The following is a 20,490-nucleotide window of genomic DNA, read 5'->3' as shown; positions in this document are numbered from 1 at the left end:
TTGCGGAGCAGGTCATCAGCCCAGCTCTCAACCCCCCCCCACACACACACACACGTCACAAGCCTCAAGCCGGGCCCCAGCCCCCTCCCATCGTCCACTCTTCCCACTGCTGGAAGCAGCACCTGTGCCCACAGACTCCTCTGATCAGGACACAGAGTAGCACAACTCATCGAAACTGCACACGGCCGGAGCACTGCCCTCCCAGCACCCCCAGGTCCCCTCGTTCCGGCAGACGACTACAGGGACTTTGAGCCCTCCCACTGCACACGTGCCAGCAACAGCTTCCTTCCAGGTTTTATCTGCTCTGTGATGGGAGAACTACAGACAGCTATTGCTCTAGACTGATGGGGATCACCTGTGAAAAACGACTGTGGCAGAATTTATAGAAAGTGATGACATTCCCACAGTTGTCAGCCATGAATGTTAGGAAAGCAATGTCTTTAAAATATTTATTTATTTATCTGAAAGCATTACAGAAAGGGGGAGGCAGAGGCAGAGAGAGACTCTCTAACCACTGGTTCACTCCCTCCATGGCCACTATGGCCAAGGCTGGGCCAGGGTAAAGCCAGGAGCTTCATCCAGGTCTCCCACGTGGGTGAAAGGGCCCAGGCACTCGGGCCATCTCCTACTGCTGTCCCAGGCCATGAGCAGGGAGCTGGATTGGAAACAGAGCAGCAGAGACTCAAACCAGTGCCCATACGGGATGCCAGCACCACAAGTGGCAGCTTTCCCCACTGTGCCACAGTGCCAGCCCAGCAATGTCTTTTTTAAAGTCAGTATAAACCTTCTCAACCAGAAAAGAAGTTTCAAGAAAGGTGAGACAAATATTTCAAATACGAAAGGACAAAAGCATGTAAGGAATTAAGGTGGTTGCACAGATTTCAGAACTGTGAGAGACAGAAAGCCTGGCCCACCACTGAGGCTGGGTGTGTGCTGACACAGAGCCACGCAAGGCCACGGCCACGACGCGGAGGGCAAGGACAAGACTTCTGTCAGCTCTTCTGGGAGCAAGAACAAGGCAAGGAGCAGCTCATTGCTGAAGGGCGGGGGCCGGGGGAGGGGCACAGAGAAACAGAACCTGTGCTCCCTACCAAGGAGAATCTTCCAGCCAGCAAGGCAGCGTCACACGGCAAAGATGAAGCCAAGGCCCAGAGACCGCGGCGCAAGAACACACGGAGCTCTTCACGGGACTTCATTGCTCCGCGGCCAAAAGCCCACCGGAAAGGCACAGAAAGAACCCAGGAGGGGGTCTGAATACTGATGAACAGGATCGTCACGGAAGCACAGACTACAGGGGCTTCCTAAGAGGCAGCAACAGAAAACACAGCAGCTTCAGGCAGAAACCAAGGTAGCCTGGAAACCACGGCTGTGCCCCGCCAACACAGCCGTCAGAATCCCGGGCGGGCTCCTGAGCCCTGGTCACTAGGATAACATGCACTCGCCCAGAGAAACAAAATCCCATCAACTTTCCATCCTCCCCTGGCCCTGAACCTGGAACGCTACAGACATGGGCAACCCGGGCTTCAAACACCACCCCCGGCCCGGAGTCAGATCCCACGGGCAGGATGGAGCCCCGCGGTGAGCCTGCGGTGACAGCAGCCAAGGAGCGCTGAGCAGGCAGCAACTTCAACCAGGGAACACCACTTCGGGGAGGGCATGAGCAGGGGCCACGCTGGGAATCTCGTGTCAACCCATGCAGCAGATGAGCATGCGCCACCCCTTAAACGGAACAGTTCCAGCCCACCTGATGCACGACTGAATCAATTCTGGGAGATTATGAAAACAGCTGGGAAGATCAACTAAGACTGGCCAAAGCAAATTTAGCAAAACTAAGTATTCCATATTTGAAGAGTTGGTTTGAAAACATCTAAAACCAAGTTTAAGGAGACTTAAAAAACAATTTGTATTTTCTTAAAAAGACCAAATGATGGTTGCTGAATTCAAGCACTGAGTAATGCATGTGTGAAGAGACTCATTTTCAGGCTGCGTAGACAGAAGTGTGTTCAACGTCCACTTGTGACCATCTTTAACTGAGGAAAGTGACGCCCCACAGTGCAGCCTACAGAGGGACGTGTGGGGTCAGGGCCTCGAGGGCAGAGGGAATTCACAACGCGAGCGGGGGAGGGGCTGCGGTGCCGGGAGGGGAGGGGTCCGAGCAGAAGCAGACGTGGGGAAGGGAAGACGCTCCAGCCGCAGAGACCCCGAGCAGGGACGCCCCTGTCAGCTCCAGCGGTGGCTGTGCGGAGGCTGGACGGACACCACACCAGCGCCCTGAGCCCACGTCTGCCTCCAGGCCCAAATGCACCTGGCACATCACGGATACTCACACTGGAACCAATGAGCCAATGACCACATGGCCACGTGTGATGAGCTCAGAAAAATGTGAGGCCAGCATGGGTACAACTCCATCGCCAGCCCACCACACCCCGGGGGCCACCGCACTTCTATCCCCAGGGAGCAGTTCACCCAATTCCTTCAGAAATTCTGGGAGACCACCAAAGGGACCGGAAACACTCGAGCAGAGTAGAGGCAAGAGCCCCCAGGCCCTCTGCTAGCACCGGGGGTCACCATCCCAACTCCTAAATGTTGTGCTTTGGGGGCCGGCGCCGTGGCTCACTTGGTTAATCCTCCACCTGCGGTGCCGGCATCCTATATGGGCACCGGGTTCTAGTCCCAGTTGCTCCTCTTCCAGTCCAGCTCTCTGCTGTGACCCGGGAGTGCAGTGGAGGGTGGCCCAAGTGCTTGGGCCCTGCACCCGCATGGGAGACCAGGAAGAAGCACCTGGCTCCTGGCTTCAGATCAGTGCAGCGCCGGCCGTAGCAGCCATTTGGGGGGTGAACCAATGGAAGGAAGACCTTTCTCTCTGTCTCTCTCTCTCACTGTCTAACGCTACCTATCAAAAAAAAAAAAAAAAAAAGTTGTGTTTTGGGACCCTTCTGTGCCAGTCTGCAAGGCGCAGGAACAAATGCCTGGTGGCTTTGTGGGCAGCTGTTCCCGACCTCAAGCATGTCTGAGACGCACTTAAAAGACTGGCTCCGGGAGGGCAGGCTGAGGCCTTAGTCACGTGTTCCACGTTCCTACTCTTGCCTGCCAGATTCTTTTTTAATTAACAAAGGAAAAATGGGTCAGCCCGAAAGAATTTTTACAACTGTCAGGGTAAATACAAGGCCACGGAACCCCACGAGCTTCAGTTCTGAGTCTTTCCCCTTCTCGCTGCGGCTCAAGTGCTCTCCCCAGAGCCCAGCCACAAGTGCAGCCCAGCCCGCCGCTGGCCCCTGTGTCGGGCAGGGAGAGGGCTGTGGGGCCTCAGGGCAGAGCCCAGCCCCCTCGGGCCTACGATGGAGCCCGCCCCCAGAGGCACTCCCACACCACCCTGGCACCCTTGAGACCATTCTGCAAAAGTCTTCAAGACAGAAGTCAGCTCGGGCTGAGGTCACAAGGCCCCCTCCCGCAGGGTGGGGGCGGGGCGGGGGCCAGGCTTCCCTCAGCAGGGTGTGTGGGTCTGCTGGAGCTGAGGAGTTCCACACCAGCATCTCTGTGGCCTCCCCACTACGTCCAGGGAGCACCCTTGTCCACTGCCTGAAGTCAGCTTGCGGTCACTGCAGGTCACTGTGACATGTGCCATGCGCTTTCCGTGCCGTCTCTGGAATCTGGCCTGCATTTTGCACACACAGAGCGTCCCAGTTTGGACTGGCCACGGTTCAGGTCCTGCCCGGTGGCTGCCATCTTGAAAAGCACAGCCCTAGGGAGTTCGGGGTGGCTGGGCACACTGGGCGCGGCCTCTGCGGAGCTGCCCTGGCCCCCAGGCCTCCGGCCAGGGCCTGGAGACCCTCCCTTATCTGGAACATCAGAGACACAAGGCCCAGCACAAACAAGCCCAACTACAAAGTGACTTGGAGAATTCGCTCTGAAAGGCATTCCGGCTGATTGCAGGCTGGCGAGACAGCGTGACTGCAACTATGTTCCAACGTGCGCCCTGAGCAAGAGCGGGAAGACGGGAGGGACGGTGACGAGAACTGTGTCACCGGAGGACTACAGTGCCTGCTTCCTCTCAACAACACTGGACGATGCTGTCACATCGCCCTCCCCACAAAGCCCTCCACACACTGGCCTCTGGATACCCAGACAGGCATGGGACAGGAAGCAGAGGCGGTGAGAACACCCGTCCCAGCTGGGGCAGCTGCAGGCCTGCACCCGAGAGGGCCAGCGCACTGCCCGCCTCCGGCGGGAGCTCTGCAGTCTGCCTCCGGTAGAGACCTGGGCACCGAGTGTGACGACATCCGGGGCGGGGGGCAGATGGGGGCCAGCCAGCAAAGGAGGGGGCTATGAGTGAAAACTGCAAAGCACGAGATCACGTGGCACAGCCATGTCACCTGCTGCCAGTCCCCTCGGCCAGGGAACCAGGCAGAGGGAGGCAGCATCCCTGTGGGCAGGCGGGGTCTGCTCCCGGAAGGAACGCGTTCTCAGGGCAAAGCCACTGGCCGGGCTGATGAAGCTGGAAGCAGATCCCAACAGTACGACGTGCGCAGACCCCGAGCAGACAAGACCAGAGCGGAGCCTGTGCAGTGCTAGGCAGCTCGTGGACCAACTCTGAACCCCACCCCCTCTGTAAAGGGAGCAAACAGGCAGGGGCTTTCTGACCGCTGCTGGTGCAAGCACAGAACAAGTCCAGCCTGGCTCTTCATCCAGTGCTCTCCTTTTGTTTCAAAGGGGACCTCAACGTGACCACCAAGAACACCTGGCCTCACAGGTCAGGCCCGCACTGCAGCTCCCAGGGGAGGGGTGGAGCGACGCCGCCCCACGGCTCCGGCTGAGTGCGGGGCATCTGAGCTGTGGTGGGAAGCTGAGGAGCAGCTTCAGTTAGTGGGTGAACCTGGGAACCTGGCCCGCACGGCCACGCAGGCCCATACCTGCCATTCCAGCGCTCCCCACAGGGAGCTGCAGGGGCTCGGGGAAGGGGGCTCAGCCACCTGCTGCCGTGACTCCTGGCTGGGGCTGACATCGGAGCTGCTGCCCTCACAGCGGGCCACGGCCGCTCTGCCTCGAGCAGGCGATCGCTGGGGAGTTTTCCACCGCGGCAGTGGGGAGAAAATCATCAGGTCACGAGAGTAACAGTGCCTGCACTCCTCCCCACCCCAGCAAGAGCCGTCTAAGAGCCAGTCCCCAAGAGCTTTCTGGCTTTGCACAAAGATCATGCCACACCTGAGCCCTCTGGCACCACAGACAGAGCGAGCAGATGCAGAGAGAGGTGTACGTGTGGCGTGGGCAGCGGGAGCCTGGCGTGTATGCACTGCACGTGTGGCGGGCAGCACACGTGAGCAGCGGGAGCCCGGCGTGTCTGCACTGCACGTGTGGCGGGCAGCACACGTGAGCTGCGGGAGCCCGACGTGTCTGCACTGCACGTCTGGCGGGCAGCACACGTGAGCTGCGGGAGCCCGGCGTGTCTGCACTGCACGTCTGGCGGGCAGCACACGTGAGCTGCGGGAGCCCGGCGTGTCTGCACTGCACGTCTGGCGGGCAGCACACGTGAGCTGCGGGAGCCCGGCGTGTCTGCACTGCACGTGTGGCGGGCAGCACACGTGAGCTGCGGGAGCCCAGCGTGTCTACACTGCACTGCACGTGTGGCAGGCAGCACACGTGAGCTGCGGGAGCCCAGCATGTCTGCACTGCACGTGTGGCGGGCAGCACACGTGAGCAGCGGGAGCCCGGCGTGTCTGCACTGCACGTGTGGCGGGCAGCACACGTGAGCTGCGGGAGCCCGGCGTGTCTGCACTGCACGTGTGGCGGGCAGCACACGTGAGCTGCGGGAGCCCGGCGTGTCTGCACTGCACGTGTGGCGGGCAGCACACGTGAGCAGCGGGAGCCCGGCGTGTCTGCACTGCACGTGTGGCGGGCAGCACACGTGAGCTGCGGGAGCCCAGTGTGTCTGCACTGGGCCCACCTCATTCACGGCTCAGGCTGCAAGGTCCCAGCTCTGAGTAGTGAGCCCCAAGGCATCAGACGGTGCAGGCGGATGGAGTTGGAGGCTGAGTGAGCCGGAAGGGCTCCAAGTGCTGGGGGAGGGGTCTCACGTGGATGGAAGGAAGGTCAGACCCCGCCGACTATTTTTAATCCCAGAGAAGGACAGGAAGGAAGAGGAACAAAACAAGGAACTCACCCAGGAGAAATGGAAAGAAGGAAGCAGCTGTAATATGCAAGTGCAGAGAGGAAAACAGATCTCAGAACTGGGTTCCTGCTGCGGAGGCAAAGTCCCAGGAGCGGCGGGCGCGGAGCCATCTTGGAGCCGGCATCTCCGAGGTCCGCCGGGCCCGCAGGCCTCAGCCTCGCCTCTGGCACTAGGACCCGCATGGAGATTTGGCGCCCAACCAAGAGCTGACCACCAGCAGCTCTGGGAGGCTGGGAGCACCGTCCAGTCCCCGAGCACTGACTTCAACCCTCGTCTCCGAAGCACACAGAGAGCTTCGTGCGGGGGACACTCTGGAGAACCCCAAGAGCTGCGGCTGTTTCCACACAACCACACCAGAGGGAAGCCTCCTGTGCGCTCCCCACACCCCGGAAAATGGGAGGTGACGGCAGGGCCAGCCAGGGAGACATCGCTGGGAACCTGCACACGGGAAGCAAAGAACACAGGGAAGACAGCCTGGAGGAAGGAGGAGACACACATGTGCCGGCAGCGGGGCGTCCTGGGTGCAGTCAATGAGCTACACACCACAGAGTCCCTCTGCACTCACTCCCAGCCTCCCACATCACCCCCCTCCCCAGACAAGGATCCGGAAGATGGACAAAGCCTTCCCACGGGGGCTAGCCAGGACTTAATGCTTACAGTGGCAGTACAACAGGCTGACATGCCAACACTCACTGAGAGAAACCAGCAAAATTTTTAGACAAATTGCTTCCTCCCTTCCCACTTTTCCACCAAATGCTAAGACAGAACATGGCCTACTGTTCAGTGCTAAGTTTTCCTAGAAAGCACAAAAATAAGAACAGCAACAGTTAACTTCAGAAAACTGCAGGCACGCGTGTGAGCGGCCCCTGGGCCACTGCCACCGACCCGGGGCATGGAGCCCTGCTGCGACCATCGCGCCCTCAGAGCGCAGGGTGGGACCTGCTGGCAGAGCCTGTCTTACAAGCTTTCTGACCCTGTCTTAATCAAGATGGAGCTCCACAGGCCCCAGGCACCAGGGTGCAGCAGGGGAGCACCCTGGGGGCTCAGGCCAGGCCCCCTATCGCAGGCATCACCCCGCTTCACAGGAGAGGGGCCCAGGCTTGGCGAGCTGCCGGCAGCTCACGCCCCAGCAGCTCCAGTCAGCAGAGGGGAGCTCCAAAGTGCAGGCTCCTGACGCCAACCTCGGCTGCCTCACCCCACGCCGGGGGTGGGGGGCTCCTGCTGGCAACACCCTAAAGAGGGAGAGCCGGGGCACCGGCTCCCATGGAGGCTGCGCAGACGAGAAAGACCGGGCCAGGCCCGGCGGCTGTGGTCCCCGTGAGCCGGGCTAAGCCGTGTGTCCTTTGAGGCCGGACGCCAGCTCTCCCCGAGCTTCGCAGAGCAGCCTCACGCTGCCGAGCCCCAGCGCACCTGGGACGCACGCCCCCCCCCGCCGTGTCCATCTCCACCCCTCCATTTCTGCCTGCACACACCAGACGTCCTTGTGTTAGAGACAAACTGTTTGTGGGTGCCCACTCCATCGCCAGGGGTCAGTCGCAGGCGCGAGGCAGAGAGCGGGCTTCACGCCACCTGCACTCGCACCGGAGGGGATGCAGCAGCCTCACTCCTGCAGGCACAGCAGCAGGAGACAAGTGCAGATTCTCCGCAGAGGAGACACCCAGCGAACGGGAGCACCGGCTGAGACTCCGACGGCTAACGGCCACGCGTCTGGGAGAGCGAAGGAAACAGCCACCCCAAGCACCACCACGGCCACGGTGAGAGGCAAGAGCCGAGTGACAGAGAGGTCGCTCGGAGGAACCCAGCCGCCCCCACCGAAACTCACAGGCGTCGCTCCGAGGGTTAGCCAGAAACACCAGTGGGAACGACACAGGTAAAGGAGCAAAAGTGGAGCTGGTACTGTGGTGCGGTGGGTTAAGCTGTCACCTGCGGCATCCCATTTGGGCGCCGGTGCAAGTACTGGCTGCTCCTCTTCCAAAAACGCTCTCTGCTATGGCCTGGGAGAACAGCAGAGAATCACCCAAGTCCTTGGGCCCCTGCATCCACGTGGGAGACCTGGAGGAAGCTCCTGACTCCTGGCTTCAGTCTGGCCCAGCCCAGGCTGTTGTGCCCAAATGGGGCATGAAGCAGTAGATGGAAGATCGTTCCCTCTCTCTCTCTCTCTCTCGCTCCATCTCTCTCTGTAACTCTGCTTTTCAAGCACATAAAAATAAACCTTTAAAAACAAAATGAGGAGCAAACACACGGCAGTGGCACAACTCTCTTCTCCGCCTTGCCTGCAAGTCCCTGAGCACACAGAGTGGCTGCCCACCCTGCACTCTGGAGACTCCGGGGGGTGGGCAGGGGGCTGCCTTCAACAGGGCTTCCTCGGGTGCCTGTCACAGAATCGCAGGAAGAGACAGACATGCAGCCACAGCAAGGGGTCACGCTGGCTGTGTTCGAGTGATCCGCACACTCTGACCCAAACCACCAGCTTCCCCCGGCTCCAGAGAACCCGAAGCAACCCCAGACGCCGGACGGGCTGGGCACCGCGAGGCCACACTTCAAAGCATCGCCTCTGCAACCACCACTTTCCCTGCTTGGTTTACAAAACAAAATGCTTACTCCTGGTAGCAGTCTAAGTGCTTTCCTTGTGCGCGCTGCATAGTCTAACATGCAATGCCTCACCGTAAGGTTCTGATTACCCAGGGATACGGTGGGCAGGGCCACCAAGTGCCCGGAGGGAAGGCACGGCCTGTGATCCCACCTGTGAGACCAACGTCCTCTCCTCCAGCCCATCTCAGGCCGACAGGGTCCTCCTGGCCCCGCGGCCGTGGCTGTCACACTCTGGCCCCACTGCTAAGAGGGGACCGTAGTCCTCTGCCCCTGGAGCCCCTGCCCTAGAAGGAGGCACCGGACTCTGCTCTCCTTACTCACTCTACCCATCCCTGTCGATGTGCGGCCTCGGAGCTGGGCCACAGACAAACAGGCGGTTCTCATCGCTTGTTCCCAAACCCACCAGCCACTACAAGTTAAGGGGATGGATATGAAATGAAGTTAGTTTCTCTTCCAATCCTAAGATTTTATGATTCTATGACAGAGAGTCATTTTTCTTTGAAAACTGTAATTGGGTAAAATTATCTAAACTTAAGATTTTAAAGGGAAAAAGGGGTCAGAAATTCACTAACAAAGACAGGCGTTACAGAGCAGCAGGTTCAACAGTGGCCTGCAGCACCAGCATTCGGTGTCAGAGCCCTGGTTCAAGTCCAGCTGCCCCACTTCCCATCAGCTCCCTGCCAATGGCCGGGGAAAGCAGCAGAAGACGGCCCAAGTGCTTGAGAGCCTGCGTCCACGTGGGAGACGCGGACAGAGCCGGGCTCCTTGCTTTGGCCTAGACCAGCCCAGGTTATTGTGGCCATCCGGGGAGCAAGGCAGCAGACAGAAGACACCCTTCTCCCTCTCCCTCCCCTCCCTCTCTCTGCCACTCAAATAAATCATTTATTAAAGAGTTTCAATAATATTTGGTTTTTCCCAGTTGCCAGTGGACACCTCGCTGTAGTGGGCAGGACCGGCACTGCACGCACAGAGAGGCCGGCCTGGGCTTACCCGGCGCTGTATTTTATAACCAGAGACACCGGGTTTGACTTCAAAATATCAACTCCACGTAAAATGTAAGAAACAAACAAAGGGAATGAGCCCTAACTGTTTGGGCTACACCTTCTGCCACCTGAGGATGAGCAACTGTTCTGCTCTTCCCAGCGCTGAACCTGGACTGCACTGGAGACCTCAGCAGCTGGAAGCAGGAGCTGCCTCGGCCTCCGGGCTTGCAGAGTGAACGCCTGGGCCGTGGGGTGCAGTTCTGCCCGCCGTCCCACACACACAGCCTGGCACGGGTCTCAGCACACTCCCAAACGGGGAGTCTATCAGTAAGACACTCTGCATCTGACGACACACCCCTCTGTCCGCAGCTCAGCTGAGCACTCAGCCTGAGGAAGGGGCGGGGAGCACTCAGCATGAGGAAGGGGCAGCAAGCGGCACTCGGCCTCGCCAGCGAGCGTCTCTGCCCCTTTCAGCAACGCTCTCTCCCACTCCACAAACCCCGAGCCCCTGGGCTGCTGTCGACAGCATGAGGCCGTCCGTGCGGGTGCACACCTGGGCCCTGCCGCTTCCCCGCCGTGCTGTGGTCTCTCTGGACTGGAGAAGGCAGCACCAACACTGCCATCCAAGGCCCCTCACCCCTCCTCGCCTCAGTCTCCAGTTAACCCTACAATGGCTGCCCCGCGGCTCCCTGCGGAGCGCCCTGGAATGCAGGAAGACATGGGAAGCCACAGGCCCCAGAGAGAAAGATTTGCTATGACCAGGGCTCCTGGCTGGGTCCATCTGAAGAAGCCTGGAGTTTCCAAGGACAAACACAGAGTTTCCCAATGGAACGCTGAGGCCAGGAGAACCCACAGCGTGGGAGGAGGGGATCTGAGGGCCTTGGCGGCAGCCACAAGCCGGGCGTGCAAGGCGTCTCCGCTGACTGTGAAATCCAGAGTGCAGTGCGCTAAGTTCTTCCTGGTGTGAGGGCACGGGGAGGGGACAGGAGAGGAGCAGGCCCCGGGCACAGGCTACCGCGGGGAAAACTTAGCAGCCCCAGGACTCACTCCGGCTGCCATGTCTGACCAAACACAGGACCTGCGGCCGAGCAACGCCCGGCTCACGGGCTCTTCCGACTCCAGCTCGCAATCTGAGCGTCGCCCTGCCAGAGCCAAAGAGCCAAACCACATCCACACCACATCCCAACCAAACACAAAGCGATGACTCGTCAGAAGCCTACTTCTGCTTCCTTCCCTCAGGTCTGCTGGCGAGGCAGAGGCGAGGCCACGGCCACCTGTCTGATACAGGAGGCTGTCCGGAGCCTGATGGAAACGCACCCCTGCCCACAGCACTGAGGACCTCCCGGCCCATGGCCCGAGCACGGGCAAGGCCTGAGCTGCCAGCTGGGGAAGCAGAGGGAAGCAGAAGGATGTCCGTGTCAGCAGACCCCCGGCCCGGGACAGCGGCCGCGGGCCCTCTGGCCGGAAGCTCCCCGGGACGCACACCCACCCCGGCCCCGGGCAGCTCTGTTTCCGGCCCTGCCTCACGCTGCACGTCTGAATTTCCTGAAACTCAACGCCAGTGCGGACGGCAAGAGGCTCCCCCGACGGCACCCAGGCCGGCCCCACGGCGCCCCCTCCCTGCCCCCGCTCATGTCCGCACTGGCCCCGTGGTGAGCCTGTTGCCAAGCTGCCCGCTTCCCGAGATGAGTGTCTCGGTGGGAAGACACCACTACAACGGTGTCTTCCCAGAGGCCACCACTTGTCCAGCACTGGCCAAGCCTGGTGGCCCCTCAGAGAAGAGGTCACGGAGGAAGCTGGAGGGGCCGCTGAGCAAGGGGCTGCTCCGGGAGGAGGGGTGTGGGGCAGGGAGAGGCAGGTGCTGCCCTGGCGCTGCTCCCCACGCCAGACTCTGCCCGTCCACCCCTCATCTGCTTTCCAGACCTCTAGTCGCTTCTAAGAGATTCTAAATGATTGACAAAGCCGGGGAAGACACTTTGGAAAACAGCAAACACAAAAACAGAGCTTAGGAGCCGCGGAGGAGAGCCGCCCGGAGTCCCGGGCAGGGGCCCCGGCGGGTACTCACCCCCAGCCACCGCGCCCCTTTGTGGGCAGCCTGTTGGATTTGGACTTTCTTGAGAGTGACGTGGTAAACAGCTCCTTCCTCTACCTCTTCGCCCCAGTCCTGAGTCGAGCTCTAGGAGAAACAGAAAGAAAGGATTTTCCTTCTGCCAACCTCGGTCTCTGAGGCCGCCCCGAAGGCAAGGACTGGCTGGCGGACAGACGTTGCGAGGGGGGGGGCATCGCCCGACCCGGCCCCTGCCAGCGCCGCTGTCCCGGGCCACGTATCCTGCGGGTTTTTAAAAAGCTTGCTTTGCCCCATTAAGGAACTGTGTCTCCGTCCTGATCAACTTTTAAACTTGAGCAGAGGGAAAGTCACTGATCAGCAGAAAAGTCTGAGCGGCTCTCCACGCCTCAGCCACGGAGCAAGCTCCGTTCCCGCGGCTGCGGAAGACCCCCGGGACCCCCGCCCCCGCTGGACCCCGCGCCCGCAGCAGCTCCCTCCCGCCCCGGGGGCGCCTGGCGCGGGAGTGGAGCCAGGCAGCAGCAGCCAGCCCTCGCCCGCCCCCTTTACCATCTTATTCGGCCAGGGCAGTCGCATTCTCGGGGGGTCGCTCCCAGCCGAGGGTCCCGCATGACGCGCCCCGCGCTGCGGCCACCACAGCGTCGTCCGGTCCGGGTCCCGCCCGCTCTGCGCGGCCGTCCGCCCCGCGCTGCGCGGCCACAAAGGGAGCCGGGCAGACTCCTCCCCGCTCGCGCCTCCGTGATGTCAGCTCCAGGCTGGAGCGAGCGGGCGCGGGCGCGCGGCTGCTAACCCCCACGAACCGGCCGCGCCGCGTGCGCAGGAGACGCCCACGCCAGCGCTGGCGCTGAGGCCCGGCCCCGGCCCGATCCGCCCCGGCTCCCAGGCTCCCCGACGGCCGCGGGCGCGCGTAGAGAGGGGCCAAGGTGGGTACACAGGCCGCGTGCTGGCCTCCCTCCGCGGCAGGAGGAGGCAACGCTCTCCTCTCCTGGCCATGCATCGCTGGTGAACGCGGCGAGGCTGGGCAGTGACCCCAGAGCACGGCGTCCACCCCCGATGCTGTGTCCGCGCCGCAGCCTGTCGGCCTTCCCTCCACACCCTCACCACGGCTGGTGCGGTGGTGCCAGCTGCAGGCTACAGCAGCGTCCCCCGCCGTCCAGAAAAGTCCTGCCCACAGCAACAAAAAAGGCGACACGAACACAGCATTTGCTAAACTGACAGCAAGGGACCGCAGACGACAAGGCCAAAACGCCTGGCCCCCGCCGAGCTCCACGCCCGGTCTCGGTCCTACCCACCAGTGAATTTCTAATCACCTTGAGGGGCCGACTGGTAGGAGACTGCAAGGCCATGAGGCTGGCTCTGGGTGACTTTCTGGGAGCAAAGCCACCTCCTGCAGCGCAGCCCACAGGCCGCGGAAGTGGCTCCTGCTACAGCTGAAGGCAACAGGAGCCAGCTCGCGACTGGCCCTCGGGTGCAGCGCAGAGCCAGGCCAGCAGGTGAGGCCTCCTCCCTGCTTGTCCAGACGTGCAGGGCCCCAGGCCCCCACCCCCAGGGGACCTGTGACCTAAGCATCACAAGATTAACCCCAGCACTCCTTCACCCTGACGTCTGCTACTGAGACTGGGAATTTTCCACTGCGGACACGGAGCCTGTCTTCAGGCCCCCTCCCAGGCAGCCTTCCCGGGCACAAGGGCTCGTAACTACGCAAACACTCTGGTCCCTTCTCTGGGGCTCGGGCCACCGGCTGTGGGAAGAGAAGCGAGCCGGCTCTGAGGCCAGCGGCTCCCGCTTCAATTCCGGACTCGGAGCAAGAGGGAGCCTGCTGCTACTCCCCCAAGCCTGGCTTTCCTCCTGAGCAGCGGGACAGACGTCTACCCCAGAGCTTAGGAGGATGGGCTGGGCTACGGTGCCAAGCATCCGGCACGTGGTCAGCGGCCACGCCCCTTCCTCCGTTCCTGGACGTCCCCCAGCTGTGCTTGCTCAGACTCTGACAAGTCACGTCCACGGGCAACGTGGGGAACGCTGAAATGTCTTCTCGTCGAACATGAAAACGAGAGTTTTCCAAGAAGAACTGGTGTGGCTACCCCTTAGCACGTGTGCCAGGTTGTACGAATGCCACTCTGAGGAGCAGGAGGAGGAAGCTGGCTCCGCAGGACAGCGGCCAGCGCTTCAGCTCACACACTCTTCGTACTCACTCACCTGCACCGCAGAGTCCATCGGCGGGAAGGAGAAACGGGGCAGCCCCTAACCACCCAGTTTGAAGCTGCTTACCAGATCAGCCCACCCGCAACCCACCGTGGCCCTGCAAACACAGCTCAAGTTCCCTCCAAAGATCGGCAACAGGGCCGGTGCTGTGGCACAAAGGGTGAAGCCGGGCCTGCAACGCCAGCGTCCCTCGTGGGAGCCGGTTCTGTCCCGGCTGCTCCTCCTCCAATCCCGCTCCCGCTAACGGCCCAGGAAAAGCAGCAGACGTTGGCCCAAGTGCTTGGGCCCCGGCCACCCATTTGGAAGACGCAGGTGAAACTCCTGGCTCCTGGCTCCTGGCTCCAGCCAGGCTCGGCCCTGGCCATTGCGGCCACTGGGGAGTGAGCCAGCAGATGGAGACCTCTGTCTCTTCCTCTCTCTCTAACTCTGACTTTCAAGTAAATTAAGAAATCTTTGAGGGCTGGAAAAAAAAGATCAGCAATGTCTTATAGTTTTCAGTACAGAAGTCTTTGGTCTCTTAAGTTTATTCCTATTTTATTCATTATGAAGCTACTATAAATGGAATTACTTTCTTAATTTATTTTCATATTGTTGTTACTGTACAAAAAGTCTTAAAGAAGCTCATGGAAATTGCATACTGTGGAAAAAAAATATGTACGGATCTCAAAATTTTCTTGCACCAAAATAAATAACCTTTTAATTCTGTTCCACAGACTTTTCGAAGCATCCTCATGTAGAGAAGTGCACTGATTTTCAGATGCTGACTTTCACATCTGCAGCTTCGCTGGATTTATTACTTCTAACAGGTTTTTTTTGTTGACACAAATAGACATCCCATGTTTACAGACTAGTAACTTAGTTACTAATTAGTAACATAACTTAGTATGTTCACTGTCTATAACACCCAAAACTTCTACAAAGTCAATACATCTCTATCAAAATACCAATCACATTTTTACATAAATAGAAAATATCATCCTAAAATTTATATGGAAACACCGAGAACTCTAAATAGCCAAAGCAGTATTGAAGCTGAAGGCCTCACACTTTCTATGGCTTCAAAACATAGTACAAAGCTAGAGTAATCAAAACAGTATGGTGTTGGCATAAAGACAGATATATAGATATATAGCGGATTTAAGCTACATCCCGAATGGTTGCTGGTTCGTGTCCCAGCGGCTCCACTTCCAGTCCAGTTCCCTGCTGATAAGCCTGAGAAAAGCAGGCAAGATGGCCACTGTGCATTGGTCCCTACACCCTCACGGAGACCCAGATGAGGCTCCTGGCCCAGCCTGACCCAGCCTGGGCTGTTGCAGCCATTTGGGGAGTGAATCAGCAGACAGAAGAGCTCTCTCTCTCTTTTTCTTACTCTTTTAAATTAATTAATTAAAAAAAGACAGTCCATCAATAAACTCAAAACCGTCAAACTGCACACCAAGAACACCCAATGCAAAGACAGTGCTTTCAACTGATGGTGTAGGAAAAGTGGATTCCACAGGCAGGAGAATGAAAGTGAACCCTTATTGTACACCACACAGAAAGATGAACTCAAGACAGATCAGACCTAAACCAAGACCCAAAACTGTAGAACTCCTAGAGTAAAATGTCGGGGAAGCTCCAAAACACTGGTCTTGGCAAGCACTTCTATTACATTAAAGCATAGGCAGCAAAAACAAAATTAGACAAACACAGCGAAGACAGAAATCACTGTGCAACGGGGGAAAATATTTGTAAATCATGGGATCTACCTAATAAGGGGTTAGCATCCAAAATATATACAGAGCTCAACAGCAAGGACAAACACAACCAAAGAAATCACCCAATGGAAACACAGGCCAGGAAGGGCTGGCGTCGTGGTGTAGTGGGTACGGCCGCCAGTTCCTGTCCTGGCTGCTCTGCTTCTGACCCAGCTCTCTGGGAAAAGCAGCAGCAGAAGGCCCGCATACTTGTGGGAGACCTGGATGAAGCTCCTGGGGCTTTGGCGTGGCCCAGCCCTGGTCATTGTGGCCATCTGGAGAGTGAACCAGTAGCTGGAAGATTTCTTTCTCTCTTTCTCTTTCTCTTTCTCTTTCTCTTTCTCTTTCTCTTTCTCTTTCTTTCTCTCTCTCTCTCTCTCTCTCCCTCCCTCCCTCCCTCCCTCTCCCCCTCTCCCCCTCCCCCCCTCTAATTCTGACATTAAATAAGTAAATCTCAAAAACTTGGGCAAAGGAACTGAATAGATAGTTTTTCAAAGAAGACACACAAATGGCCAAGAGCTGTATGAAGAGACATTCCGCACCATAAACCATCAGGGCAGCACAGGTCAAAGCCCCCAGTGAGATCGCCGGACACCGCCAGGACGGCCATCCTTTGAACAATACAGATAAAAACCCAAGTTGGCGATGACGCAGAGCAAGTGGAACCCTTCTGTGCTGTTGGTGGGGAAGTGAATGCTGTAGCCACTGTGGAGAGCAGGGAGGAAGTCCCTCATAGAAAACAAAAGAGCCACCACCCAACCCAGCAGTCCCAAGCCTGGTACTGACCAAGAGAATGTCAATCCAGAGCTCAGAGAGGCGCCTGCACACTGCACACCCACGTTCACTGCAGCCTAATTCACAAACCAGCACGTGGGAGCCTTCCAACTGCCCATCCACAGGCATAAACCGCGGCGTGTCCCTACAACAGAATCAAGGGGACCCACACAGGCACCCCTTGAGGACACCACACTAAGTTAAAGAAGGCCAGCACCACACACTCGCGCCTCTGCAAGGTATCCCAGGAGCAGAGAGTGGCCATGCAGTTCTGGGAGATGACCTGGCCGACACTGTGCTGGCAAGTACCTGACAACTCCACCCTAGTACCTGTTGCTGGGAATAATTCCGTGTTGCACTGGCAGAAGTCCTAGACTGTAACACAAAGAGGAGAGAAGTAGACAAGAGCAGCAAATGGGAGGGGAAGGACTTTGACTTCACCACAGCCAGTGAAGAGCAGACGCGGGCAGCTGCTGTGCAGATCCTTCAAGGGAGTCTACACGCCAGTGGAAACATGACCCAGCGCCCTGCTGACGGCCTGGGAAAGCAGCGGACCACCGGCCAAGAGCTCGGACCCTGCACCCGCACAGGAGACCCGGATAGAGCTCCCAGCTCCCGGCTTCCGCCTCGCCCAGCCTCAGCTGTTGTGGCCATTTGGAGAGTGAACCAGTGGATGGAGATCTCTCTCTCTATCTCTCTCTCTCTGCTTTCAAATAAGTAAATCTGTTTTTGAAAGTGGAGATTATATGGTTTGTTTTGTCATCCTTGCACTCATTGGCCCCTGTGACACTAAGATTTTGGAGGTTTTGTCCTACCTCTCTGGTGGCAAGAAGTGAAACAGCATTGGGGTGGTGACGGAATGTACTGATGCCCACAGGGTGACAGGGAGTCATTCTTAAGTTCCCGGGTGAAGGGCAACACTTTTGATCCCTAAGTTTCACCCCCATTCTCGATGATCTGCCAGCCTGAGTCAGACCCACAGCTCGCAGCCTGCGTCTGCTCGTCTTCTCACACCCACCCGGGGAGGACCCAAGGGCAGGGCTCGGAACGCCAGAGGCAGGGATAGAAGGCAGCTGCTTCCGTCCCCGATGTATGTGGCTACTGCTTCCGGTCTGCAGTCTTCTGCCTGGGTGACAGATTGTGACACAAAGTTAGGACAACGCAAGCAGCACACAGTGGACTTGGAAAAAGGTTAAGTACTTGTTTTACAAGCTACATATCAGATAAGAGGTTAATATCCAAAGCATGACTTTTAAAAATGGGCAAAGGACCTAAATAGACACTTTTTCCAAAGAAAACATACAACCGCCCAAGAGGTATGGAAAGATGCTCAACACAGCTAAGTCTCAGGGAAACACAGCTGACAACCACCAAACCACAGCTGCTAGGGCGGCCGCTGTAGGAAACACAGCTGACACGGGTCAGGACGTGAGGACGCAACCTCAGGAGGCTGCCCAGTGCAGCCTCGACAGGACACAGCAGTCCCTCAAAAACTGAGAGAACCCCCGTGTGATCCAGAAATCCATCTGGTGCACGTTCCGGAGAACTGCAATCATCTCAGAGAGACCCCTGCACTCCCGCGTCCGTCACGGCCTCACTCACCACAGCCGAGACGGGACACAGCGCGAACGCCCATCGCCGGCCGAATGGATACACGTGGTCTGCGCACACCACCGAGTGCGACTGGACCTCTACAAAGGACGCCTGGACCTGCAGAAGAGCACGCCGGGTGCAGTCACCCAGACACAGCAGACACCATGTGCTCGCCCCTGCACATGGGCCCAAGGCAGGCGAATAGAGCCGAGGGCTGCACGACACCAGCAGGAGGCCTCCAGGAGGCCAGGCCCTCGCACACGCACACTTCACAGCCACGGTAATGCGCGGGGAAGAAGCTGCGGGAGGCGACGGGGGTCAGGCCTTGATGGCGGTGCTGCTGCCTGGTGTGTACACATCTCTGAACCACCAACTTACAAACAGTAAACACACACAAGCTGCACGTGTCAATCCCACCCGAGTAAAGCCACTTTCTGGGAAGGTCTGGAAGATGGCAATGCCACAGGGGCTGGTGGGAAGCGGAGTCTGGGATGGCTGGGAGGAGAGCCGTGATGACAGTCACTCCCACGTGAAGACAGAGGGCCAGGTCAGGACTCCGTCCACACCCGCGTGGCCCCGACCTGCCCACAGCCACCCCAGGACTCATCGGAACCTTCCCCACTCACTGGGAGTGGACTTCTGAATGAGATGGGCACAGCCATCTGCAACATTTTCATCACACACTGGGCCTTCAGCTATCTGTAGGTCCCTTGAAAACTTCAGGGCAGAACAGAAGCAAGTAAATCTGTTACTTCTTGATTCTTTCACACAACGATATCAAAGTGTTGCCAAAATGCAGGCCGCCTAGTGCAGCGCCCTCCCTGAGAATGTCCTTTGCCGTCTGTCCAGCCCACGGGCTGTGCTGCTCACCAGCTAAGCTCTGCGTAAAGAGAGGCCCCTGCTACGGCTGGCTCGGGTCGGCCCTGTCACCTGCTCCTGCTTGGACTTTCACCCTTGCTTCGCACAGGGCAGCGTGTAAGCCATGCTGGGTTAAAGATGAACAGCCCTGCAGACTGCAGACACTCCCTGGGCAGCAGACACTTGCTTCTGTGTTGAGGCTGGCGTGACTGTATTAGTTGTCACAGAAGGAAAGTCAGAGAGGACTTAAAGTTTCTCGATGCCGGTACCAGGTTCTCCTAGTTGGGACGGCAAACGCAAGCCAGTGGCAGACAGACCTACCACAGGCAGAGGAGCCACGCAGGAGACACTCAGCAGGCCCCAGCAAAGGCTCGGGACGCGGCCAGGACGGCCGCTTCTGCAGCTCTGGCTCACGGCTGCCGGGGGTTCTCAGCCGTCCTGGGAAGGAAGCTGGGCACCGGACTGCTGTGTGCAACAGCACCTAATGAGCATTACTGCCCCGCCTAATTAGAGATTTCTGTAGAAGAAAAAAGGACACACAGCTAGAAATCTGTCCGCGTGGTTAACAAGATCAAAACAGGCAGCAGCTGGCCCAGACACAAGGCGTGCTCCACGCTCCATAATAAAACACCTGTAGGATGAGGCGCGGGCGGCACGACGCCGTGCAGGGCTTTGACCGGGGTTCTGGGAGGAGCTGCTGGGCTGTGAGCCAAACCATTTCTGTTTCCAGTGTGGAGAAACCTCCTCTTCCCACAACGGTGCTGAAAGCACAGAGCCTCTGGAACTGCCTTCCCCGGTGGCCAAGATGGCGTCAGAGCCACCAGCTGAGCCCTCCACCTGCAATTCCCTCTTCAGTGGGACGGGCCAAACCTCGCGGCCTGGACACCTCACTGGCTCGTGGCAGGGCTCATCGAGACAACCCACGTCAAGCCCTCAGCCCAGCAACCGGCACCAAGGTTAACACCCAGTGCTGTCTACTACTACGTGCTGGTCCAAAGAGCTGCAGCAGCTACGGGAGCTGCGTCAACAATCAGCCATAATTTATAACTTGAGCAACTCGAGACTTTGCAGACTGAAGCCAAGACTTCATGGCACGGAGGTGGCAGCCAGGATCCTGAGCCCCAGAGGCTGTTCAGGAAGCAACTTACTGCGTCGTGGCAGAGAAGTGCTGCCCAGATGCCCCCTCCTTCAAAGCACCATGCTATCTCCTCCCAATCTGAACTGCTGAAGAGGACAGCCTAAGTCTGGAGAGGGGCTTAGCCAGGGCAGGAGGCTCGTGTCCCACTTCAGAGTGCCCGGGTTGGACGGCGGGTTCCCACACCTGATTCTGGCTTCCCCGTGCAGACCCTGGAAGGCGGCAACAATGGCTCAGGTATGTGGGTCCCTGCCACCTGCACTGGAGACCCGGTCCCCGCTCCCGGCTCTGGCCCTGGTGCAGCCCCAGCAGGTGGGCGCGTGCGTCCTTTCTCTCTCCCCTTCTCAAATACATCCATTTTTAAAAAGTCTAAGTCCTTTTGAGGT

General features: G+C 58.5%; 1 protein-coding gene across 10 annotated transcripts in view; it reads right to left on the bottom strand.

Annotated features, from left to right (window-relative positions):
- Window positions 1-20,490, bottom strand: part of RGL1 (ral guanine nucleotide dissociation stimulator like 1) — a 197,367-nt gene that overhangs the window by 74,524 nt on the left and 102,353 nt on the right. For 6 of the 10 annotated variants that reach the window (XM_070055004.1, XM_070055002.1, XM_070055001.1 and 3 more), the window contains one exon: window positions 11,807-11,917. The exons of 2 other annotated variants lie outside the window; for them this stretch is intronic. In XM_070055004.1, coding sequence (XP_069911105.1) covers window positions 11,807-11,917 — 111 coding nt within the window. Of the gene's footprint in view, window positions 1-11,806; window positions 11,918-12,355; window positions 12,525-20,490 lie in introns of those variants that run through there. 2 more of the 10 variants (XM_070055005.1, XM_070055006.1) reach the window with 1 other exon arrangement.

Source organism: Oryctolagus cuniculus, chromosome 13 (assembly GCF_964237555.1).
Source record: "Oryctolagus cuniculus chromosome 13, mOryCun1.1, whole genome shotgun sequence".
NCBI classification, from domain to species: domain Eukaryota; kingdom Metazoa; phylum Chordata; class Mammalia; order Lagomorpha; family Leporidae; genus Oryctolagus; species Oryctolagus cuniculus.
This window is presented reverse-complemented; position numbering and strand designations above follow the sequence as displayed.